Below are 20,371 nucleotides of genomic sequence, written 5' to 3' on the forward strand. Positions count from 1 at the left end.
CTTGATGGAAAAACAGGCCTAGAAGTACATTATGGGTAAATTTAGAGATCAATAGGGGTAATTAAAGTTAGGTATTAGGTCATGAGTCACTTTACCGTAATAACAAAAAATAGAATGCATTAACTTTGAAACCAACAGAAGACAATTTGATCTATTCAATGAAAAAGCAGAAAAGGAGAATAAAAGAAAGTATCATAAATTAAAAAGAAAGGAAAGAGGATAGTAATTAAGTCCAAAACCAATAACACTTCTAAGAAATGTAAAGAGTTTGAAATTACTAAGAAACAATTACATGAAAGTAAGATTACAAGGATGGAAAAAGACATGCCAGATAAATAAAAACCAAAAGAAAGCTAAAACAGGTATCTTAGAATCAGACAAAATAATTTATGATATAACGCACAACTGACAGAATTACAGGAAGAGAAAGTACACATCCTTCCCAGAAACTGTTAGATCAAGCAGTGAATCAATAGGCAGAAATAAAGACAACCTGAACAATACCATTAATATGCCTGAGTTATTGATTTCAGCATGTAGATCTTCACACTTAACATTCACAGAACATACAGCCTTTAAAGAGACTGATTAATTTTTTAATTAAATGAACTAAGCAGTCAATTAAAGAAACTGGAAGAGTAAACCCAAATAAGAAGGAAATAACATTAAAGCCCCGAAAAAGAGAATTGATATAACAAATAAATATGCAAATGGAAAAATCAAAGGCTGTCCTAGAGAACATTAAGATTGAGAAAACTGGCAAAATTAATGAAGATGCAAAATAGAGAATACAGAATATTAAAGGGAATAATCAGTTTTTCAAATGTCATGAATTATGTAATAATCTATTTGAAACCTAAAATGCATACATTTTTAGAAGAATATAAAACTCCAAAATTGGCACAAGAGAACTTGAAGAGGTTAGTATGTTCAAAAAGAAAAAAAGAGGAAAAAAAAAAAGAGGAAAAATTCCCCAGGACCTCAAGTTTCCAAATCCCAAAGGCCTAAGTCAATTTTCAGAAGAGTTCTACCAACTACTCAAGGAACTCTTATCGTATACAAGTTGTTTCAAAAAACAGGGAAAAAAATACAAGCAATCCTGTTCACTTCTAGGCAGTTGAAATCTTGACTCTGAAACCAGGGGACAGAATTACCATCCCCTGAAAGATTTTTTTATTGTACATACATATATATACATATACATGCACATATATACACACACAAAACTCTTTTCACTGATGAATAAGGAACCAAAATAAAATATTAACCAGCCAACTCATATTTCTAAAAATATATACTTAATATATACTTAACAGATTCAAAGCAAAAGTCAAAAGACCATTTGAAGGAAAAAAGGTCATAAAGTCATAAATGACACCAAATTAATGAAGAGATTATATATCTATTCTTAATTAACATTAGAAATAAGACAAAGATGCCCATTTTTAATGCTAATGTTTAACATGGTACTGAAAGTCCCGATCAATGTTACAAAGAAAGAAAAATGAACGTGGTGTGGTGTAATGTGGAAGATCAGAGCTAAAACTGCCATTATTTATTTGCAGTTAAGACCCTTTGGGCTAAGGAGAAAAAAAGAGAATAAATTATTATACAATAAATGTAGCAACTTAAAAAAAAAATAATCAATAGCACTCCTTTACCAAGAACAGCCAACCAGAAAACACTAAAAAAGTAGGTATTATTCATAGCAGCAACACACAGCATACAGGAATTAAACAAGAAAAGTTTGTATGAAAGACACAGAATATGATCTGAACAAATACAAGGATATGGATGCGATAATTTACTATCAAAAAGATGGTGGAATTCCTATCAAATTTTAGTTATTTTTCTGTTTGCTTGTTTTTTGAGCGAACCCTGATATACGTATGCTCAACCATACATGGGATAAAGGACTAGAGACTGTAAGGTCAACCTTAAAAACATGTTTCCATGGTGGCCGAGGAGTGGCAGAGGAAAGCAACTCACCCTGCCAGATAATAAGACATCCTATAAAGCCATAGGGACTTTTAAGTGGGACAATGACAAAAAACCAGCCAAAAAGATCACTGAAGAGTGTTGCTCAAAGACAAAGGCGCTGATAATTAGAATTTGATATGTAATAAAGGTGGTAACACAAATAAATAGGGGAAGAGTGAACTGTTTAGTGAAGCGTTATAAAAGCTAGCTCACCGAAAAGGCAAAAAAAAAAAAAAAAAAAGGAACTGGATGCCTATTTAATACTAAATATAAAAGTGATCTCTAGAGGGATTAAAGAACTAAAGGTGAAAGGTAAAAGGTGAAACTAGTCAACGGGAAATGCAGAAGAAACAGGAAAGACTTATCTTCCAAAGAACAAGCCAAAGGTCAAAAAAACTTAACAAACATAAAAATTAAGGATTTCTATTTAATGGAGGACACTACTGACAAAATAGGAATGACACAGTAGATATTTACAAAGTCTAAAACTGAAAACTTAGGATATATAAGAACTCCTACAAAACAAGAAAAAGACAGTAAACTCAAAACGTGAATGGGAGAAAAAAGGGTACAAATGAGTGACCTAAAAGGCTCAGTCACAATTATTATGAAAAGATGCTCAGAACTCATTAGAAATCAGAAAATATATACAAATAAAACAAAATGAGCCTGCACCTCTCAGACTGGTAAAAACAAAACTATAAAGCTGAATGATGCCAATAGTTGGCAAGACACCAGGATAAAGCAATTTTCACATATTAGATACACTCATTGCAGAAAGCAAGCTGGAAGTACTTGAGGCTTGCAAGCCTTATAATTATCAATCCCCTTGGTAAGTACATATCCTAAAGAAATTCTCACACAGTTCCTTAAGAGGACATGAACAAGGATTACCATTACAATGGAATTTGTGTTGATGGAGTTTGGAGGCAATCTAGAGGTCCATCAAAGAAAAAGCATAGAAGAAAGCATGGTGGACACACATCACAGAGAACTAGGCAGCACTTAGAAGCTAGAAACTACTGATATACATAGATAGCAATGTGGATGGATCCTAAAATCATAGAGCTGTGTAAAAAATTATAAGCATAAGAAGGTATTTGGGCTATTATTAATGATTTAAATCACCAATGAAATAAATAAGCAATCTGTATTTCTTCTAATCTGTGCATTTCTAACAAATCTCAGAAATGGTTAAGATCAGTATAATTCCTATAGAGATGAACCAAAATAAATTTTAAAAGACCAGCTCTGAATTGGTACTTAGCAAAATTTTAAACTCCCAATAATCCTATACTCGGTACTAAAAAAACATCAGCTTCCCACTGCGACATACGTAAGTCCTAGATGCCCTTAAAAAGATACACCTGCAATGTTGATTATAGAAAGATAAAGACCATGAAAAAGAACTTGTACCTTTCAATGTATCCTGTTGGTGTTTCTACCAGACCATCAAGTCTTTCTTGAAGAGCTGCAAGAATCTGAGGATTTTGCATCATCTGAACAGTCAGTTGACGCGCTTTAAAAAAAAGGGGAGGGCATCGAAAGAAGGATTTTATGAAAATGTATTATGCTATTTTAATAGGACAATCCAATCATGAAGTTTTCCTGATTAGCCCATAAATCACTAGTCTGAGCAGAGACGAGTAGCAAGCTAAAGAAAATTCACTCTAGGAAAACCCAACATATAGGAGAAGTTCAGACTCCTAGTTACGTCTAATGCACACCATTTCTTAAGGCCACTACTACAACTGCTATTAACAGTATCCTTTCTCTCCCTTCTATCTGTGTTTTACCCACTTCTGATGGGCATCTGTGATCACTGTCCTCACTTACTACCATTCTGTCTCCATCTCCCTCTTCCCCTCCTTCCCTCCCTTACTCTCCCCAAACCCAAACGTACATTCACACATAAAACTGTTACTGTATGGTATGGGCCAGTCATTAAAGTGGACAAGAATCGAGAAAGAATGGTATTTATTACTACCCTTTAGAAGACACGCGCCAGCAGTCACTGGCTCCTAAAATAATTTAAAATAATACCTTTGATTTTTGTTTCTTCACCAGTTTCTTCCTCTTCTACTTCTTCAACATCATCCAAATCTTGATCAAGTTCAGACTGTTCTTTGCTACAATATCATAGTATCACACCAAGGTTCAAATGTACCAATTATTAAAAAAAATTATAGAAAATTTCAATTCATTTTCTAGGTTAATATGTCTCTTTCAGAAGTATAAAATAGGAAATCCAAAAGGTAATTCAGTTTTCTAACTTCATATGTACAAACAAGTACAAATTGGAAGTACTTAAAATTTCATTTAAAAACATATAGTCAAATATAAAGTGTATACTTCAGGCTTTAAGAATGTGATTTGATAGGTTTTGGTTCAGAGAATGTAATGTCAGGAAGTATGTGCTCTCTACCCACTATCTACTGACTTCACTCTTCCTAGTAAAAGCATTCTGATTTTATATGAGATGGCTATAATACCAAGCTAAGAAGTCTATGAGTCTCAGCCTACCTTTTAGCTAGGGTGGCTATATAATCATATTTTGGCAGTGAGATTAAGAAAATATATAGTGTAGAACATATATATATATATCTCCTCCTAAATAGGATGGTAAACAGCTGGAAGCCTTTTTGATGTTGCTCCCTCCCTGGAACAGGGATATGATGGCTAGAGCTTCAGCAGCCATGCTGGACCATGAGGCATCCTACAGAATTAAAGTCACCAACTAAGAATAAAGGAGTCTAGAAAAACAGTCTAGAAAAACAGAAGGATTCTGGATCCCTGATGGCTGTGGAACAACCACATCTGCCTGTACTTACTATCTTTGGATTTTCCTTTTTCTTTACTTCATAGAGGAGATGGGGAAGAACAGTAAAAGACTTGAGTCTACTTCATGCTTAAGAGTTAAGCCAGGAGGATGGCACCATTAAAAGAGAAGGTAAAAAGTAAAAACATTCTTCCTACTTCATCTTAAAAATCTAGTTTTGGAACATGAGATTAAAATCAGCATTAAAATGGAGAATTAGGATATCGAAGTCATCATTGTACAATTCCTCATGTAATTTTACATTTTAATACTTGGTTTAGAGAATTAGTTACTTTCATGTCTAGAAACAGCATTTGAAAAATTAACTTTCATACAGGAACAAACACTCTCTAATTTTCATATGGGGACACATACAGAAGTACCGTATTCTGCTAGAAAAATTTGTTTCTGTCAACCAAGATAAAAAAAGCTTTCCCAACAGAAACAGACTATTTTGTTAGAAAAAAGTATCTTTCACTTAGTATAAAGTTAGGTATATTTAGAGTTAAGGGTCACTAACTGAAGATAACATGGAACAGCTCTTCCTCCAGTGTCATTTCATTTAATTATTTATTGAACATCTAAATCTTAAAGCTTTAAAACAGGAGTCTACAAACTGTCATGTGGCCAAATCCAATCACTCCTATTTTTATAAATAAAGTTTTACTGTAAGACAGCCGCACTGATGAGACCACAAGGCCCAAAATGCCTAAAATATTTACGATCAGGTCCTTTACAGAGAAAGTTTGCTGACTTCCGCTTTAAAGAACAAGGATCTTCCTCTTCCTCCCACCTTCCCAGAGCTCACAGGCATCCAACGGTAAATAATGGGGGGGTGGGAGGGGGATCAAGCTCTCACAACCAATTTATTCTTTTTTTTCAGAATTTAAGACAAAATGAAGGTTCAATGGCAGACTGCATGTACTTATCTGATCTTAATCCTTCCAAAAGTCCCACTAAAATTATGATAAAAGAGTTTTTAAATGAACACTGAAGGACAAGGAGACAAGAGCAGCAACTTCACTGAGAAATGAAATCTAAGTCAGCAGTGGTAGAGCTGAGAACCGGCCTAAACACAGAATCCTTCTAGAGCTAAGGCTTGGGGGTGAGCGTGAGTAAAACAGGGAGGACTAAGCAAAAACTGTAAGAGTTAAATCCTTAGTTCCTCCCTCGCTCTAGCAGAAATGTCACAGCTACTTCTCTGGAAAGTGAGCTGAGAGCTCAGACTAGAGGCTCACAGACCCAGGACAATATCTCGACTAGAACGCTGAATGCAGAGCCCCCTCCCTAGCTGCTTTCTCCTCACTCGGTTCCCAGAACACTGGAAGCTAGATCTTTACCCAAACACTCTTTACTGGGGCATCTGACCAGCTCAGAAAAAAACGGCATTCTGACACTGGGGGTTCTCACAACAAATGCCCACCCTGCTGAGTCCACATTAAAATCCTAAACTGACAAGCCCCCCCTTCCCCTAAAACTCTAATTCTCCAATTAACTTAAAAAAAAAATCCTTCAACTACCCCTTTTCCCCACCCCAATTTTAATGAGCAGACAACCAAGTATTACCTTCCCCTATTTGAGGAAAGCCATTGAGACCAGAAGAGAAGAAAGAAAATTTTAAGACCAGACTACACAGCGGAAAGAACATCCAGAGAAAAGATATTACAAACAATGAAGTAAGAACAAGATGCTATAAAAACAGGAACAGAGAGCAAAGGAACACCTGAAAACTAAAATAACAGAAATTTAGAAACTCAATATAAGAGTTGAAAGATAAAGTTTCTACTTCACCAAGAAAGAAGAGCAAAGAGACAAAGATGGAAACTAGGACAAAAGGTAATTAGAAGAACCAGTCTAACATATAAAAGGAACTCCAGAAAGAGAAAATGGGAACAAGACAGTCAACAAAATAAGTCAAGAATATTCCCCAGAATTGAGGGCTCCCACACTGCCATATTGAAAGGGTCTACCACTGAATGCCTAACAGAAGAAATAAAACACAGACCTGACAGTGTAAACATTTCTGAACTCTGAAGCCGGAGGAGCTTTCAGAAATAGATATATATGCCTGCTTTTTAAAAAGTGCCACGTATAAATGATCAAGAATTACAATGACTTTGAACTTCAACACAGCAACACTAGAAGCAAGGTGACAACGGAGCAACGCCTTCAAAATTCCGAAGAAAAAATGATTCCCAAATTATAATTCCACACCCAAACTATCAAGCACAAGGGTAAAATAGTCATCTCCAGACATGCCATCTCAAAATAATTTACTTCCTTTGTACTCTTCCAAGCAGGTACTAAACCAAAGAACCAAAAACAGGACACATGCAATATAGCCAACAGCAAACCCAACGGCAGACACTAGGAAGATAAAATAAATCTAAAATGACAACTGTGTAACCAAGGTTAAGTAATCCGCACTGGAGCGGCATGATTCAGAAGACAATCACTTTGAGAGTCATTATCACTAAAATGCCTGCTGCCAACTCTTCTTTTCACGCTGAAGACAGGGTACATGGAGAACTGGCTAGAAATCTTACCAGTATTTCAATGTGTTGCCCTCATGATAAGTGATAAGGTTTCCAGCCCTCCCACCTCCATGCTCTGCTGCCTACAACAGCTGTGGCTAGTCATGTCATAACCGCTCCCTCCTGAAATGTTTTTTTTTTTTAATCTCCTTCTCTGAGTTGGCACTCCTGTGAAAAGACAAGCAGCAAATAGTATAGCTCAACCCATTCTCCTTGACCACACTTCTACAAGACATCCATCCACACCAGAACCCTGCAAGATGCCAATTTCAATAAACCTATGTTTCCAGGATGCATGACCTTGCCCAATGGCTTCTCCAAAATAAGACCTTGTAAAGACTAAGGAAAGCTGAAGCCAGACCATGACCCAGTCTCTTTTGCTTTTTGTTTTCCTACCTTGGACCCCTCAACTAATATTGGTAACACTGTGTTTCTCTTTACACAGCTAAGTGTGTGACTGCCATTCAGATTTTCAAAAGTAAACACTGATTAAGAATTTGTAGGTGGTAAAACTCCAAAGAAAAACAAAGAAAGGAATTAGACAAAGATCAAGATAATATTGATACCTCTGGAGAGGAAAGGTGAAGGATGAAATTGAGAGACACATAGGGCTCCTAACAGTAATGTTCCATTTTCAAAAACTTGAACACAATTGTCCCGTTATTCTTTAAACTCCACACATACATCTTACAATATTTTTATCTTGTATTTATGATACATTACAATGCAAGTAGTAAAATCTTTGGGAAATGGTAGAAAATGAATTCTCCAAATATTTATGACTCATTATTGTGCTCAGCACTTTCCTAAGAATAAATACTGACAAATGGTTTACTATATTTATGATGGTAATTCTGTATACTATATTCTGTCTTGGATACACTGTACCCAATTTTGAAAACAGTAGGTACTAAGCATTAGTCATCACCATACATTTTCATAATACATAGTCAGTACTGCTGCTAACTACATTACACTGTTCATAATGATGCCAAATCCCTGAAAAAAGAACCAACTATCTGCCACTTACTTGTCAATGTCTGCCATGTTGTATGAAGACCAAGTACCTATGGAGAGAAACATCAATGTTTAAAAAAAAAAAAGCATGACTCATTTAAAATCAATAAAAACATTTGACGCCAAAAACCCTTTAAATCAATACACCACGTTGAAAACTATCCCGAGAAAAAATGTATACTCCCATTAAAAAAGCATCAGTGTTGAGAAAAACCATGGGACACAAATCACTGAAGTAATTTTCAGAGGATACTGTTTAAAACAAGCTGCTACTCTGCGTTCACATGGCCAATAGCACAGTTGGTTAGAAGAATCTGATGTATGCTAGAATCACAGAAAAGGAACAATAAAATGGGTCTTTATTCAAATTCCTTTAACAATCATGAATGGTCATTTTTGGCTTAAATTTTTGACCTGCTAAGGACCTCACAGAGCAAAGCCACTTGATTTTTAACAGTATTAATTTTTATCATTCATGTTAAAAAGCCAAAATTTACCACCTCAGTACTCTATGCCTCCTTCTCCGTGAATAAAGTTTAATAATTCTTGTTATCAAATGTCATCCCTTTAAACTATTTAATGACAGTTACAGAGCTCTGGGTCCCAACTTATGTCAAGTAAACCCTCCCTGTCTCTTCAAACACACCCCACGTCATACCACTGAATACCACGATGCCCCCAGCCTATGCTGGATATGGTGACACATTGTCCATAATGTTCTTGGTTATCAGACAGAAATACTGTTAGGACTGATCAGAGAATATCTGAAGTTCTTTCTCACTATAAGAGTAGTATTAATTTAGAGAATACTGCTTTTAGAAAACCCAAACTCAAGATAAAACATGTTACATTCATCCAAAAAAAAAAAAAAAAAAAAAGGCTGAATGCCATAAGTAATGCAGATTTTGAAGAAAAAAAAATCAAGCTTAGAATCCCACATTAAAATCAAGTCTTTAATCTTTTAAAAATTAAAACCTTCATCTTTAACTCACAAAATGCTACAAGATGTGATTCCTCATACCAACATGCTTAATATGCTTTTTATCTAAACAGCTAAGAGTTACTGATTTTAGCAGTGAAGTGCTAATATTTGGAATATTATTACTGATCCAACTTCCACCCTTTAGACAATTATAAAGGAAATATTTCTTCCTTACTATCCTACACTATTTTTAAATATTTTCTATTTGCTATAAATAATTTCTAATAGCACTGACAGATTTCTCTAGTAGTGCTGGGTAATTAGCCAGCATTAACAAGACATTTAGCAAAAAAAAAATACAAAGAAATAATTCAAAATTATGAAAAATACTGAGTCAAAGAAACACAAGTGGAATTCTAATTTTTCTTTGAATGCAGGGGAAATTATGGTGCATATGCATTCTTAAATACAGCTAGTGTTCCTATAAACTATTATTGTTCAGGAGAGCAATTTGGACACAAAATATGAAAAGCCTTAAATATGTCCATTCCAGCCTTGGTTATCCACTTACAGGATTTAAGGGCCTGTGCACACTTCATGTTCACCCAACAGGTTCCTCTAAACCCCCAGTTAAGAAGTCCTGCACATACTTTGGCTCTCAGCTCAAAGCTTTACTTCTTCAAGGCAGAGAAAGTTGGCATTTACTTCTTCAGAGATGCCTTCTCCAACTTGTACTTCCTAAGATTTCTTGGTTGTACACACTCCTATAAAACTCATTTTTTCCCATCAAAAGATCTCATGTCTTCCATTATAAATTAGTGTGATTATTTAACCACGGTCTGTCTCCCAATCGACCAGGCCACAAGATTCATGATTACATGGGTTATATATGTGTCTGTCAATCACTGCACTGTATTCTTCAGTGCAGTATACAAAGTTTATATACACATATGTATGGCGGCTACAATTACTTACGAAAAGTAAACAGTATTAGTGTTTAAGGTGCACACACTGGAATGTTTTGCAATAAAAAAATAAAGCAGATCTGAGTTGACACGGAAAGAGCAGGGGTAAAGAAAGGATGTATGGCAAAGTCCAACCAGCACATACATGAATATGCGTACTCATGCATGTACAGATTTCCTCATGAATAAAACATTTCTGGAAAGATCCACCAGAAACCTAACAGCAATTACCTATTAGAGGAAGACTAAAGTAACTGACAACTTGTGTACCATTCTGCATTATTTGGTTTTCCCATTCAGATACTTATTTAATATTTTAGAATTTGCTGGGTTGAACATATAGTGTCTGGTAAATCTCAGCAATTATCAAAAATATGAAGCAAAAAACACCCAAAACTTTTGAATTCAAAATTTTTATGACATTTTAACATGTTCACAAAAGAATGGCTACACTGCTACCCTCAATGTCCACTCTGTGGCATTACACTTAAAATTCACACTCTTATAATGAAATTCTTTTAATTCTTTATTAAAGAGGAGTCAAGATAGAACAGGATGGCATTTATTTCTTCAGAGATGCCTTCTCCAATCTGCCCACTCTGGCTAAATTAGATTTCTTGGTGTATATACTTATGTTTTTTAAAGAAAAGTAGGACTAATTTTGTAGTCAGATCATTTAAGTTGACAGTGGCTTTGTAGTAATCCTGCTCAGGCAAACAACTTCTGATCTTACTATTTACAAAAAGTAGGGAAAAATTGTTTCCTCATTGGATTTCTTTTTAAGAAGTAAATTCATGTAAAAGATATTTGTCTGATCTTAGCATGCACAATAAACATAAGCAATTGTTTCACTCTGTCCATTTTGAATTATCTCTAACATGGGGTCAGTGTTTCTGTTAGGCAGTTAAGACAGAAATGAGCATTGGGCAGGGGGAGAGGAAGGCGAAAGGGATAACCCAGAAAATAACAGTATGTCTGCATTCAGGATAAGGGACTCCAGAAATCTTTACTTTCTCTAAATGAGGGCCAGCAAAAGAAGCCAGCTAAAATCAAAACGCTGCAGCTGCATATAAGAGAAGGACCTGGTGTAACATGACCCAATGCAATTATAATGCAATTAACACTACAGTTTGAGCCCCATCCTGTAGGTTTCTGTGTTTCATGGGTAAAAACCTGCCCAAAAGATGGGCATGCCAGAGCATAAGGAACCTGAGCTGTCAGTCAACCTGAGCACAAGGTACCTGAGCTGTCAATCAGCTTGATCACTCAATGAACCTGAGCCGTTAATCAATCAATCACAAAAATAACCCTAAGCCAGGATATAAGACGGAAAAACAAAGGAGCAGCGCCATTTTCCCTCTCTTGGATTGGCCTGCTCCCAATTCTTGGGAGTGTACTATCTTTTACTACTGTTTTACTTAACTAATAAAAATCTTGCTTGTATCATGCTTTCTGTCTCTTGTTAAAAATTCTTTTTTTTCAGGTGACTAAGAACTGGGGTAATTCTTATTTTCCTTTTCCCGATAACATTTCTACAAAATAATTAGCCAGGATGATGGCTAAAACCAGTCTTTTGGTCTTAACAAATGTACAGACTGACCAATAAATGTAAATAAATGGTAATGTAAGATGTTAACATTAGAAGAAACTGGGTAAGGGACATGTGGGAACCTCGAACTAAATCTAAAATTATGAATAAGTTTATTAAAAAAAAAAGAGTGATTCCCATACTCAGATTCAAAACCCACAGGTCTGAGGGAGTGGTCCCAAAAATCTGCAGTCTAAACAAGAAACCTAGTTTCTGAGGCAAGTGGTCTCAGACAATCAGATCACACTGAGAAACATAACTTTAGGTTAAACACTATATTAATTTTTAATTTTTTTACTGCAGTCAACATTAGGTAAAATCAATGTGAAATAAAATCATCAGACATTAAATTGCTTTTTAAGAGATCTGAAGAATTTCCATTCCTGCTAGCGACAAGCTAGATTATGCAGACCACCTCTACTGATGAAAAGTTGAAAACATTTGTTAAAATCTTAAAAACATGGAAAATGCTAATAAGATAGTAAGAAATAACCCAAAGAAGTAACCCAAACTGAAGGCAAAACAGGAAACAAAAGAATAAGTAGAAGGAAGTTATTTTTGCTGTGAAGGCAACTGCCCAATTTGAACTACTGTGGGGTGAAACCAAAAGTCCTGGACCTATCTATCCAAGGTAGGGAATCCTTTGGCAACCTTCCCTAATTAAGCAGGAACCTCAAAGTGCGAATATCCTCAGAGATAATAAACGAGTTCTCCTGGATAGATGCCGAAATTCACCTCATCAGTGTTGCCCTCCAAAACCCTAAGCTATGAGCTTCAAGTGGTCTCTAGGCACCTGCATACCCGAATGTAAATGAAAGGCATCTTCACCTCAGACCTTCAATAATTCATAAAGTAATTTTCAAGAATAACAGGGGCAACAGAAACGAATACAACACAAGCCAGTCCTACCAAAGACTTAAATATCATTAGAAAGACCATAAACAAAATATAAACGTGGAAAAAAAAAACCAAGCTTATTAAGTTTGAAAACAGTGTCTGGAGCAGTATCTACAGGAACAATCATTTATTAAAGATGATAGACCAAATCTGGCAAAGAACTAAACAGAATTTCTAGAAATAAAAATAACAGAAATCAAGCTAAATGGGCAGGTTTAACAGTAAACCAAACACAGCTGGAGAGAGAATTAGGTGAGCTGGAAGCAAGCCTAGAAGAAATTTTCCAAACTATGGCAGAAACTAAAGGATGAAAAATACTGAAAAGACACTTTAGGATGCAATAAAGTCTAACACAGACTTAATACAAGTTCTAGGAGTATCACAGAGAATGGGCAGAATATATGAAGAATAGCTGTGAATTTTCCAGAAGTAATGGAAGGCAGCCCTACAAACCCCAATCAGGACAAACAAAAAACCCACAGTTAGATGTGTCAGGGAAAAGGCAAGACAACAAAGACAGAGGTCACCTCAAAAGCACATCGAGAAAAGACAGATTAATCTCAAAAGCCCCCAAAGATTGATAGCTGTTTTCTCTTCAACAAACACCAGAAGACAACAGAATGTGTTGTGTGCTCAATGTGCTGAAAATAACTAAGGACCTTAGAATATAATAATCAACCAAAACAGCCCTTAAGAATGAAGGTGAAACAAGTACTTTCAGGCAAAAATATCTCCAGCACTCTCATTAATAAATTCTGTAAGTATATTCTTCAGGCAGAAGGTAAGTGATCCCAAACAGAAGGTCTAAAGATACAAGACATGAGAGGCATACATATCTGCATACATCTAAATAAATACTTTAAAAGAAATAATATCATCATTGCAAAATGTGTTAAATTTAAACTACCATACATTAAGACAGTGGTGAGGATACAGGGGAGAAAATAGATTATTCTAATGTTCTTAAGTAAGAATGTTATAATTTCTAACGTGATCCCCAAAATTTCAGAAACAGAACATGTAACTTCCAAAGCAGAAGAAAAATCAAACAATATACAATCAGCTTTAAACCTAATCGCTGTAATTACACTACCCATAATCAACTAGGTTCCCTTCTAAAATGGTCAGATTAAAGACTACATCCCATTTTGAAGAAACACACTTAGGATATAAAGAGTTCCAAAGTAAAACACAATGCTTAACCAAAGAAAGATGCTGTCACTATACTAATGTTGGCAAAACCAGACTTTAAGGGAAAGCATTCCTAGAAATAAGTTTGTAATAACTCACTACCAAATATGTTACAGAAGATCTCAATGGAAAGACACGCTTCATAATAACATGACTGAAGGCTAATCTTAACCTAAAAACTTGAACACGAAGCATAATCAAAAGATTAACAAGTGATTCAATCAGGCGGTCATCTGATTATTTTGTGGTCTTATAATAACTCAATGTCCAGACAGGTACTATCAAATAACCTACCATTCCAGTGAACTTGATTCTGAATAAGTTCTCCTTACTTCAATGAGAAGGAAAGAAAGCTAACATTTATGGAGCCTATTCTGTAAGATTATAGCTGTTCCTCATACTTGCAGGTGAAATACTAAGTAATTTGCTCAGCAACACACAAGTGAAAAAACTAGGACTTCCAAAACCCATGCCCACCCAGTTCACTATTCCAAAAGCCAAGGTGCCTTCCCGATCAGCCTACAGCTATAAGATTATACAGTCACCTATAATTACATCCCTTTACAGAAAATGGTATAACAGCCAATCATTAAAAACTACCAATGTTTTAAAGCAAAAGAGTTCAAGGGAACCAGTAATATCTCAAGGATAAGATTTCCCTTTACCTCAAAGCTCATATCTCATTCCAAATGCATTTTAAACAAATCTGTATTTTGGACATTAACAAGTTCAGTGGTCCGAGGGCTCAGAACACCTCATTCTTTCTGCTCCCTTTTTAACCTCAGGGATATCAAGTCAACTTAGAACTGACTTTTGTATTAGTCTCAAGCCAAACGAACTCCTATGTGAGGACACTATCTTCTGTCCCAGGGATCTCATTATCTAAAGCATTATCTGATCCAACAGCAGAAAAACCCACCTGAGCTGAACTGCTATTTGGTGAAAACCCACCCAGCGTTAACAAACAAAAGCAAGTGATTCCTGTGTCAGACACGTGTTGGAAGACGACTTCATGACTCTAAGTACCAGAGCTTTTCCTTGAAGCACAGTGGAATCCAAACAAGAGTGCTTTTAAATTCCACGCTGATATATACAGTGTACCAGTTTAAGCCAAGGGAACTCCCTTTAAACCATATAAAATCCTTATTATAAGTCATCATTGCTCAGTTATGTAACCTTGGACAAATTCTTTAACTGCTCTGTACCAGTTTCCTCATTTAAAATATTGATACTTACTATCTACCTCTAGGAGCATTAAATGAGTTAATACAGGTAGAATGACTTAAAGCATTGCCTGAATAATCATACAATAAGTGCTGACTGTTACTTTACTCCTGTCATGCTCTTCTGTATCCTTTACCTTAGAAAATAATTCAAAGTGATTAATAAACTCTAAAAGTATAGCATCCTTTCTCCATAAAAATCAAAACGTACAGAACTTCTGAACAAGGAAAAATATATCAAACTATGCAGCAGTAAAGGCAGAGCTGGTAACCAGAAGTACTGAGGCCACTTTGCACAGCAAGCCGGGTAATGGGATCTGGTGGTCAGAGTACTCAGCAGCTTACAAGGATGAGTGAAAGCAACAGTGCTTGCCCTCAAATCCCTACTCTGCCCAACAAGGACAGAACTTATTTAGATGAAATTAGGATGAAAAGGGATTTAATATTTCCATTTTAACAAATTCTTCCATATAAAGAATGTTATGAACGATTACTCTATCTCCCACTTCCCCCACATTCTTTTTCTTCGGAGCACTCATCACAACTCAACATTTTATATCAAGACAACTAATCTGCCTAGTTGGCTCATCAAATAAGACACGTGTCCAAATACGAGCTAAAATATTTACTCAAAGAATCAACTAAGAACACAAGTAATTGCAAGTTTGACTAGACTTGAGGATATGAGTAGACTGATTATTAGTTTTCTAAATTGATCAAGATTCATTCCCTCTAATCCTATCTTTCATTAATATCTCAAATTTACAATCAAGCAGAAAATGATCAAAGTGAGTAAAGCAGTATTTTATTCTGACATCTTTATAAGCTTGAAGTCAAATAGATTCTATCTTTTTTAGCCCCTTTTCTTACAAAAGAACTCTGTATTGAATACATTTGGGGGTGTTTAGTATCAGTCATCTGGACGCAATATGAGCAAGCTGAGTAGGAAAATGAGCAATAGCACTGTAGATTAAATTAGTTCTGGTACAAGTGTTGGGTTTTCTTTCTTTTTTTTCTTAGTATCTAGAGAACAAGAACCATGTGTCACATTTAGTATTAGCTTAATAATTTCCCCTGTCAATGGGTCCAGTGTCAAAAATGGGTACTTTGCAACAGATAAAATTTACAAAGATTTCAAACTGGTATGAAAGGACCAGTCTTCTTAAAAAGTAAATGCCACATTTTAGATTTGGGCCATTAATTTGAACTCAGACAACTTCGAACAAGCATGAGACTTTAGTCCCAGAAGATCACTGTAAACTTCACTTACCTCCAGTCCGCTTTAAATAAGTTATTTTAAATATAAGGTTTTCCCCTTATCCAATCAAAGGTAATATGTATTACTTCCTAAGTAAAATAAGTGTAGTAGTAGTATTAATTAAAGCCGACAAGAATAAAGGGCCTAAATCTGACAACGTATTTTGATGCCATCTATTTTCAAAAATGACAGATTTCATTTTCCAGCTCAGCTCTCCTGAGATCAGGTAAGCAGTGTAAGTTGTGCGCTTTTAAAGTGCAATCCTTACAGACCTAACTAATCACACATTATACAACAGGGGCTCCTTAAGGACATCATGTGCCCAGTTCATCCTCCTACGCTGAAAACCCAGCCTTCCCATACAGTACATCCTTCCCCGCCTCCCTTTACTGCCTCCTTTTTGAGGGCAAAGTGGGGACACTGACAAGGCAGCAGGCTACAAACTTGGCTCAATACGTTTATATTAACGACTCATTCCACCCCATAATACCTCCTCCACCATAACTCCAGTCACCTTAAAAACAGAATAGCCAGTTAAGCATCTTATAGTGGGAACTCCAACAAAGGAACTAATTCGCAGGAAAGCAACAGAAGTCCTAGAAGAATTAAAGACACTGCAGGCCAAATCCTTTACTTCTACCTTGGAACTGTTCAGGATTAGATTGATTAGGATCAATTCTCCCCAAATAAAAACCCTGGTCGAGACACCCATCCAAATTCTAACTTGTACTTCAGCCACACAAGACTCTTGTTAACAGCAGCTAACGTAAGCGCTTTACACGTGGTACTTCTTTAAAACCCTAGAGTGGAGGAGGCCCTGCTTCATCATCCATCACCTATCAGTCACACCTTCCTCTGGGACCAGTAAAAAGATTAAGACCAAAAAGAAGCAGGGAAGAATTTGAAACCCAAGGGCTGGACTTATCTGTTCACTAATCATTATCACATCCCACCATCTCCAAAACTTTCAGTAAAGTAAGGACAACCAGACTGGGGTCTCCGATCAGGCCCAGGCGGAGGCCACGTGCCGAGGGAAGCCACCGGGGGTTTCCCCTCCCTGCCGGGTCGCCGCCTCCAGTGGGCGGGCAGCCCCGGAGCCTCGCCGCCTCCCCGCCCCCTCCCCGCCCCGGGGCCTCGTCCCCTTCACAGCCCCTCCCTCCCATCGGAATTCGCAGCCTCCGCGGTTCTTTCCATCCCCCAGCCGCCTCCCTCCCGGGATTATTTTTGAGTAAGCGGGGGCGTCCAGGCGGCGGTGGGCCACGCACCCGGGCCAGGCCGGCATCCCGGACGCCTCCCGATCCCTAGCGGCGCGGCTGCTGCCTCGTCAGGGTGCCCCGGCGTCGCCGCGGCCTCGCTCCTGCCCGCGCGGAGAAGCCGGTGGGGCTCAGGGAACCGCGACGCAGACCAGCACGGCCCCCGACCCTCCAGGGCCGCACCGACTCCAGCGCGTCTCCCGATCGGTTCCCGAAGAAAGTGCAGGCTGACCCCGCGGGCCCTCTCCGGCTGCGGGGTCGAGACTCCGCGGACGGCTCCGGCTCTGGCCTCATAGGACGACCCGGGAGGCCCCGGGCGGCCAGCGGCCCCCCGCTCGCGGCTCCCGGTCCCTCCACCCCAGACCCGCGCAGGCCGCCAGGCCGCCTCTACGTCCCCCCGTTCCTTTCGGGTCCCCATCCATTACCGGTGGCGAGCACGGGGAGCCAGGCGGCCGGAGCTGCGCAGGCAGTGACTCAGGGCGGCGGCAGGAGGAGCAGGAGGCGGCGCCGCGAGCAGATGGCGCTAAAAAAGACCCGAGAGCCCGCCGCTCGCGCTCATATACAATTAGCGTCAGCACGTAGGGCCCGCTCCGCCGCCCTCCCCCCGGCCTCGCTGTCTCCTGGCAACACGAGCGGGAGGCGGGCCCAGGATGGGTTGCCCAGCAACAGAACCGTCCTTCTTCTCCACCCCCCCCCCCCCCCCCGCGACCTCCAAACCCTCTGCGCAAGGCTTGGGTTACTCGGGTTCCCGTCTCCATCCCCTACTACGCCTCCCTCCGTCTCTTTTCTCCCCGCTTCGCCGGAAGGGAACTCAGCCGCTCCCGTTCCCGAGAAGGGCCGTGACCCGCACGCCTCGCTCCCGGCCCACCTCGCCCCCTAGGTCTTGGTACCGGGAAGGGTGAGGACGCGGGGCCAGTCGCGAGGCCCGGCCTTGCGGCTTCGTGACGGCGAGCGCGCCTTAGTTCCCGGCCTAATTCCCCCAACTCCCCGGCCCCCGGTAACCATTTTCTCTCCCCGCCCATTTTTTCCCCCTAAGAACAACAGTTCTTTCCTCCTGACACCCCTGCGGCCGTCCTCTGCCGGTCTTGTTACTCCTCACTCAGTAGTTCTCCATGGCTTCCGGGGATGCTTCTCGTCCCTACCGCTCTTTCCTCTTACCTGACTCACAATCCCTCTTTCTGTTTTAGTTCTTTTGATGGATGAAAATAGCATGTTTATATACTTTCTGGGTGCTTTATAATGAGGACATTTGTTTCATCTTTTTGAGAATGTAAATCCTCAGGGCCTGTGAAACCCCTATGTTTCAATTGAAGCTGGATTGACGAATATTAACTCTTAAAACAGTTCTCAAAGTGTGGTCCAAGGGTCCCCAGGCCCTTTCAAGGGGGAAGTCAAGTATTTACATAATAATGCTCAAATGTTACTTGGCTTGGTACGCTGATTCTCTCATAAGTGTCCAGTGGAGTTTTCCACAGACTAGGTGGCATGTGATACGGAAACATTCAAAACAGAAGCAAATATTAGAATCCAGTCATTTGCTGTTCAACCAGAGATTTGCAAAAACAAAACAATGCCACTCTACTCAATTTTTTTGTTTTGGAAAGTAGTTACTTTTTATATAAAAGATTATTTGAACATTTAATTGGTTTGTTGTTTAAAATAAAACAATGAATAATCATCTGTAATGCACATAAAAGTCATTTGAGGTCCTCAACTTTTAGGAATGTAAAGGGGTCCTGAGATTTAAAAGTTTGAGAACTCTTCTCTAAATGTTGTATTCCTTGAAACTTCAGACTGCTGGAGTCATCTACTGTAATCCTCACCTTCAGCAACTATTCCATTTTAGAGCATACAGTTTTTTTCCGGGGCACTCACCAACCTAGTTGAAGTTAGTTGCCTTTCCCACTCTGTACTACAGATGCCTCAATGTATCCATTCATTTTGATTCTTCATATGTGATTCTTTTGTTTTCCTTAACCTTTCTTCATATACTTCCTTCTCGACAATGATATAAGGCTAACATGGATTATAGCAGTATCACTGACTCGTCTTGAAGAATCTACAATATATAAACTAGGTAGACCAGTGCCCAATATGCCAATACACTTGGCACTAATCTCAGTGGAGGCCTCCAGAGCACTGCATTCCCCTCAAAGCTAATCACCTCCTTTCCATAAACTTTTGTGGTTTGAACTTCAGAGACCAAATTGAGAAGTTAGACTTTGTGATGGTTTCTATCCCACTCCAGCACGCCCCACCAATTTCAGGCACTGACCTAAGTCTCCTAATTTCTGACACTTCAACCCCACCACCATATTTAAGGGCTTATTATCATTACCAGTTTATGTACTCTCTTTCCCTTTTTCTCCAGCCTTCTCCTCCGGCTCCTCCCTCCAGCTTCCTCCTCCACTTCTTTCAGTTATCCCAGTTTATCTAAGACATGAAACTAATAAATTGCTGTAAGGCATGCCTTTTAATGTGATCTTTTGAACCACCGTTTGTAAGTCTAAATCTCTACCACTTAAGCCCAGGGAAGGGCAATCATTTATTCATTAATTCAACAAATCTTTATATGCCAAGAACAACCTGAGACACTGGAAATATAGCATTGAACAAGAAAGACAAGGTTCTTAATTTTATTGACCATATGTTCTGGTGAGGTGTGGCAAGTGATAGACAAGTAATTAAATAATTTTAGATATTAGTATGTGAAAGAGCTGTGAAG

At 38.4% G+C, this 20,371-nt stretch overlaps 1 protein-coding gene across 5 annotated transcripts in view; it reads right to left on the bottom strand.

Annotated features, from left to right (window-relative positions):
* NAP1L1 (nucleosome assembly protein 1 like 1) overlaps positions 1-18,226 on the bottom strand; it is a 29,207-nt gene extending 10,981 nt beyond the window's left edge. For 2 of the 5 annotated variants that reach the window (XM_031463112.2, XM_031463113.2), the window contains exons 1-4: positions 18,072-18,205; positions 8,363-8,399; positions 4,024-4,109; positions 3,397-3,499 (exon numbers count right to left, since the gene is read on the bottom strand). In XM_031463112.2, the coding sequence (XP_031318972.1) occupies positions 3,397-3,499; positions 4,024-4,109; positions 8,363-8,379 (206 nt within the window). In that variant the 5' untranslated portion in view covers positions 8,380-8,399; positions 18,072-18,205. Of the gene's footprint in view, positions 1-3,396; positions 3,500-4,023; positions 4,110-8,362; positions 8,400-18,071 lie in introns of all 5 variants that reach the window. The other 3 variants (XM_031463110.2, XM_031463111.2, XM_031463114.2) reach the window with 3 other exon arrangements.
* Positions 18,227-20,371: the final 2,145 nt, after the last annotated feature.

This window comes from Camelus dromedarius, chromosome 11 (genome assembly GCF_036321535.1).
Source record: "Camelus dromedarius isolate mCamDro1 chromosome 11, mCamDro1.pat, whole genome shotgun sequence".
In the NCBI taxonomy this organism is placed as follows: domain Eukaryota; kingdom Metazoa; phylum Chordata; class Mammalia; order Artiodactyla; family Camelidae; genus Camelus; species Camelus dromedarius.